Consider the following 6,257-nt stretch of genomic DNA (forward strand, 5'->3'; position numbering starts at 1 on the left):
TTAGGGTTAGGGTTAGGGCTAGGGGTCTCACTGTGCCATCACACAAATGTTCAGGTTCAGTCTTTCATTCTTCTTTCATGTGCATATTTAAGTCATTATTTGCGACACTACAGCAGTTGACAAGCGCTTGCTGGTAACGTCCTCTAGGTGGCAACGCTGTTCAACGACTGATGTCGACTTTTGCAAGGTCTTCTTCACGTCGTATCTTTATCTTCACACACAGACAGGTCTGGTTGGAACGAACCTGTGAACGGACCATGTGGAGCCTACATACACATCACTGGTTCAACTGGGACGTGTGACTGTCCAACCATCACACTGACGCCACATCCTGTCACAAGTTGATCTGGTGGAGACTCCACGGCGGCTCAGAGATGTTTCCACTCCACCGAGTGAAGCTCTCTTCAAACCGTGTGTTTCACTTGTAGGCTGAACAGCCTCGACTCACCTCAGAGCGATGAGTGGAGCCAGTGTTAACACTGACAGCAAGAACATCTGCAAGAGTTTAAGGACATTTGTGTTTTTGGAACAGGCGTCGGCACGGCCACCTATGGTCTACACTGTCGCTGTAACAGCTGCCTCGCTGACTGAATGTCACCAGTTATCTGCACTGTTTCCTTCTCCTCCTCTTCAGTTCAGACAGACGTTGGCTCAGTGCTCCGTGGGACGAGGAGACGAGCTCCAGACCGGCCATGTTCCAGCGGGCTGTCTGAAGCCTGTCTTTGCTGTAGCAGCCGGACTGTGTGCGGTGTCTTGGTGTGACGGAGGAGCTGTGTCCGGCCGCTCTGGGCTGGTTTCTACCACCAGGAGGGACAGCGGCTGTGGACCACCCACTGGGATCTCATGTCTTCTACACCAGTAAGATCTTTCCATCGTTTGTGACCAGGAAGGCCACTAATGTGACGTTTGGATTGAGCTAACTAAACTAAGTGACTAAAAAGCTGCAGCAAAAACTCTATTCTATTTTTTTTTTTAGAGGGGAAATTGAATTGAAATTATTAATAATTAATAGTTATTTAATTTGTATGCCTTTGGAACATTTAAAAAATAATTTTGGTACAATAAAATAATTAGTTTGTGTCACTCATTTTCGACACTAATTTGTCATTTTACGTAAATAAATGCTGTCTACCCTGGACCAGGACATCACTAACCAGCTGTGCGGATCCCAGACCTTGACATTTATTTTTGCAGTTTCGTGTAGACCTGGCTGCAGATACCTCACCCCAACCCGCCCTCTGGCACACTTTTCCATGCCCGACCGGTCCAGGATCTTTTTGGATGAAGACCTGCTGGCGTTTCATGTCTCTCAGGTTCCAAAGTAGGCCACACTTTTATACCCCTCGGCACCTCCTGCCCCATCTTTCACATCCTCTGCCTGGACAGTGGAGACACTGTTGAGCCTGACGAGGAAGATATTGAAGCAGGAGAGGATGGCAACTAAGGCTCAGAACCTGGACCCAGGGATGTGGAAACAGGTGAAGGTGGCAAAAAGAAATGAAATGATGACACACAGATAGCACTACGTTGTTTCTTCACCAAAGCCAAACTTGATTTTTATGTTCATGTTTATTTTGTGTTCTGTCACTCTGTTTCCCAGGACATCACTGTGCATTGTGCCTTCACACCTTCTGTATGAACCACTAATATGCAGTCATGGCTCGTGTTTGGTGTGATGTGTTGGGAGCTGACAGCGACTCCTGATGGGTCTCACAGATAAACAGCTTGTTCATCAACCTTCAGGATTTGACAGTTTTTTTCTTTAATGACAGTGAAAATTATCCATCAATATAAAAGTGAGAACAACAGGTTTACATGAGAGAGTGCAGTTCCTAAATCCACTGAGGAAGAAGGACGGCCCTTCACGTCTCTTTTCTAAGTGGTAATGTTAATCAGAGTATAAGCGACAGAAATATTTGTTGCCACAAGTTCATCCATTCATCTGTAGACAGTTGTGACAAACAGGCTGCTGGTGTGAAGCCATCACACATCCTGGCATCCCGCTCAGTGACTGACGACAGATGGAGATCGATGGAGCTGCTGAATGTGTTTCAGATATACGATGGAAACATTTAAATACTAGATTCAGACAGTTGTCATAATAATCACAGTTCTCCTCAAAGCAAACACCATCATCAGAGGAAACATCTGACTGTGTGCGTTGTCCATCGTTCTCCACTGCGTGTGCTTAACGTCAGTCTGAAACAAGTCTGACAAGACTGAACATTTCTTTTTGTCATCAAAACCCATGTATGGACTCCAACCAGCGCTACTGCTTGCTGACAGGTGCTGTGTGCCATAGATGTATGATAGTTTAGTCCTGTTGCAGCATGGTGTTATTACTTAGTAAAGTGTCTAAATATGTCCCCAACACGGGTCTTTAATGGGATTCATTGACAGTAAGAAGATGTGAAGTATTTTCAGCCTCGTCTTTGAACATTTTCCATCAATGTGACATTTTGTGATTGTGAATTAAAACTTGGTCGAACATAAAAACACCAACAAAGCAAGAAAAGGTGCAACTTAATAGAAAAATATTCACGATGTGAACTCATGTCAGTCACAAACACTCTGCTTGCAGACAGCTGCAGAGCACATAGCTTTCTTTGGTTCTCATCAGATTTTAAGTCACAGTTTCACGTGTCACCATGGCAACATCTGATCTACAGGGTAAAGGTTGGCAGTGAGCTGTCCATCCAATCCTTTGGTCCACAATCACAGAAGATATTCGTTAACAGATATCTTAACATCCACCAGTCAGAGAATCAGCTGTACAGGAACATCTGAGCAGTCGGTCTCACTCACTGACTTGTATGGCGATCGTCATTACAAGTATCTCAGCTGATCATAAATACCACTGGCTCCCCTCAACAACTGAGGATCTCAAAATAAAGGTAACTGGCGCCTAGAAAACATTCAGCTCAGCCAGTGGGACAGAAAGACAAAGCAAAGCCTGTCTTAGGGTTATGTCAATACGGGCAGAGGGTTAGACAAACTGGAACTTCATGGAAAAACGAACCTGCTTCCTCATCACACATGAAACATCTAAAGTCTGCAGAGCAACATCTGGAAAAGACAAAGCAGCTCTCAAGATGGAGGAAGTTCAAAATGAGCTCTGTGGCCACAGTCACCAAAGATAAGCCTGGAGGGGGCAGACAGTCACTGGCTGGACACTGCTGAATGTCTTTCTATTGTTCAGGTCATTAAATACATCCTAACAGTGCATTAACACTTGAAGGCGAGCTCATTTGCCCACAAGGGGGACTCAAACTTTATACAAGACAACTGTGTCTACACATGTAGCTCTCAAATGATCCAAAACAGATTTCTAAACATCGGGTCAGACGATCAATAAACGTCCTGATAACATTTCTGCTCCTACATTTAAATAATCTACAATATTTGGTGTAGGACCACCCTTGGGTGGGGAGATGACAACTATCTAATCGTAAATCTTTGAAACGTTTGCGACTGTAATGAACTCTGCAGCCTCTAGGGGGCACCAGCAGCCCTTCAGACTCGCACACTGGGATTCTTCAGCACAATAGTTTGTGTGCTTTAGCCTGCTGTTTAAACAAAGCAGGTCTGGCAGGGGTCGGCTGATCATTGGTTGTCACAGTGCTGCCCTGACGTCAGATCATGTGACCACATCAGATCAACGAGATGGATTTAAAGAGTCTCATGCTGGGTCCATACAGGAAGAGACCTGCAGCCTCTTCAGGAAGAACAAGTCAAGCAGGTCCCTGTGCAGACAGTGTGGGATTTGCAGGAACAAATCTTTCCAAGAAGCTTCACTGAAAAACTGTTGTCACTGAATCATTCCTGAATGAGGAAGTGACATCATGGTGTACTGGCCCGCCTCCTGTGGGTTGGTCATAAATCTGAAGCAGCGTTGTTTCGGTTTTCTGGCTTCGTTGTTTCTCAGACGTTGCTCTGGAGCGTCACATGTCTTCATACAGCAGCATGCCGTTGAAGACGGTGAGGGGCTCCACAGAATGGGCCAGCTTGCCCATCACCAGGTCAATGCACACGGTGTCTCGAGTCTGGAGAGGCAGGATGATGCTGAAGACAGCCAGTGAGCCCGGAGTGACCTTAGCCTCGGCCACAGGGTTGTTCTCCAGGCCTTCAGGCTGGTAGCCTCCTGAGTCCACCCGGGCCATGCCATAGTTCGACTTGGACAGGACCGCTTCAATCTTTTCGTTCTTGTGACCCGTGAGGATAGCGCTAAAGAAGTAATGTCCATCTACTGGGGCGGTAAAAATACCTGAAAGGGACACATTTATGTCTGGTTAAAGCTCACGACACCAGGAAACATGTCAGAGATCAACAGATCAGAGGAACACACAGCCAATGTCATTATCTGATTTACGTCACATTCACTGACCTGCAGCTCGTCGCTGATCAGGACTTCAATAATAAGCACAACACAACCTCATTCAGTTACTGAGGATGATACAGTTTAGAATCATGCAATAGAAAGAAGCGGTAGGGTTACTGGTCCCAGTCAAACAAGTTTCTGGTCCAGTCATCAGGACTGGTTCTAAGATTCAGTGTGTTGTTGAAGGACATGTCAGCACGAGGACCAGAAAAACTGGGAACCACACTCCTAAGCTCGTGGTTCATGGAAGTCCCACCTGTTTTTGGGTCATAAAACTCTCCTTGGTTGACAAAGACCTTGTCAAAGACAATGGTTCCTGCTCTGTCCATGGGGACAGTGAGGGCAGCAGAGAACGAGAGTCTGGGAACATGAGCATCAGCACCAGGAAGACCTGAACATGTACAGAGACAGAGTCAGACAAGAGAGACACGCACAGAAGAACATTCTGGACAAAGCTGTGCAGCAACCCTACCAACAGATTACCAAGAGGCTACAGTCACCACACACCGTTTGGATGGTACTGGTTGTGTAGTGCTGGACCGTATACTGATCCTACGAAGTGAGCCTGCCCCTAAAAATGGGTGCACCTCGCCTCTTTAGTATTGGTGCTCATTTTCAGTATTAGGACTGCAGAGATGCTGCATCATGAGAATAAAACAGATTGTGATTCTGTTGACGGGGTTTTTATAGGTGTGTGTTTGCGGCGCTTTGCCTCCACGCTCTGCAGGTTTCTACATTCAGGAGCAAACTGCAGCTGTCATGGTTCAGGTCAGCTGGAGGCTGCCGGGCTTCCTGCTGACCGTGCATGAATTGTCCACTTTGCAAATTTTCTTGTTTTCTGTTTGAATTTTTTTTGTGACAAAACAGTTACTGGGAAAACTTTTTCTTGAAAAGGACATACCTGTTTCACCTTTGGGACCTGCAAGAAACCAGAGCAGCAGTTAGAAAATGTGGGAAAACAGAAAGCACCACGAGCAGCTATCAGCCTGTTTAAGGCTGGAACTTCTTCTGAAGAGTCATTTATTTACCTCAACAGCAGAAAGAAGCAACGGAGTCACGTCACTTGTTTGCTTCTGAACAATGGTGATCTCCACGAATGGTGCTTCAGATTTTCAGCAGAATTTTTACATGAAATGTCTTCTGGCCTTTGTAGGTAAGCAATAAATGTGAAACAAGCTCGCTCAGTGTGTCGACACTGCTGTCTAGACGTTACGTTGAATTTACCACGTTCAGAATTCTCTGGCTGTGACTCCAACAGCGTTTGTTTGATGGCTACGTTGAGATAATTGTTGGAACAATTCATTTCTGAATTTGAGTTTTCAAATGAGAATCCACAGTGATGAGTCTTTATAATACCACGATATGTACAAATGTAGAGTGTCCATCATACCTGGCAGGCCTCGGGCACCACTTTCTCCATGTCGTCCAGGAGGTCCAGGGGGACCTCTGGGGCCCGGCAACCCATTGAAGCCTCTCTCTCCTGGGGGTCCTGGAGGTCCAGGCAGGCCTATGTAATGAACATGTCTCTTATTCAACCCTAATTTAACCATTTTAGACATGATTTACTATTTAAAAAAATGTTAAAAATCCCAGCATCATTTGCAGAAACTCTGGGGTCTTGTGAATTTAAGGACACTGTGGATTTGAACAGTGTTGTACAGACAGTGACAGAATGTGAAGGTGAAGCGAGCTGGAAGAGTTCAGAAGTGAAAAAGCCTTGCAGATTTACACAGTCCAGTGATTCTGCCCATTCTTCCTTGAGTTTGGTATTTCACAAACTGTATGAGAGATGGGCAACTGTCTTAGCATGCTAGCAGGTGAACTGGACACAGCAAAGCAAACAGAGCAGCAGCATGTTCTCTGTGAGAACAGCACTAAT

At 45.6% G+C, this 6,257-nt stretch overlaps 1 protein-coding gene across 2 annotated transcripts in view; it reads right to left on the bottom strand.

The window, feature by feature from the left end:
• Nucleotides 1-1,737: 1,737 nt before the first annotated feature.
• Nucleotides 1,738-6,257, bottom strand: part of LOC103372831 (EMILIN-1-like) — a 26,548-nt gene continuing 22,028 nt past the window's right edge. For both annotated transcript variants that reach the window (XM_008302572.1, XM_008302573.1), the window contains 4 exons: nucleotides 5,769-5,885; nucleotides 5,280-5,297; nucleotides 4,635-4,769; nucleotides 1,738-4,264 (listed from right to left, as the gene is read on the bottom strand). In XM_008302572.1, coding sequence (XP_008300794.1) covers nucleotides 3,942-4,264; nucleotides 4,635-4,769; nucleotides 5,280-5,297; nucleotides 5,769-5,885 — 593 coding nt within the window. In that variant the 3' untranslated portion in view covers nucleotides 1,738-3,941. The remainder of the gene's footprint in view (nucleotides 4,265-4,634; nucleotides 4,770-5,279; nucleotides 5,298-5,768; nucleotides 5,886-6,257) is intronic.

This window comes from Stegastes partitus, unplaced genomic scaffold (genome assembly GCF_000690725.1).
Source record: "Stegastes partitus isolate 25-593 unplaced genomic scaffold, Stegastes_partitus-1.0.2 Scaffold1840, whole genome shotgun sequence".
Taxonomy (NCBI): domain Eukaryota; kingdom Metazoa; phylum Chordata; class Actinopteri; family Pomacentridae; genus Stegastes; species Stegastes partitus.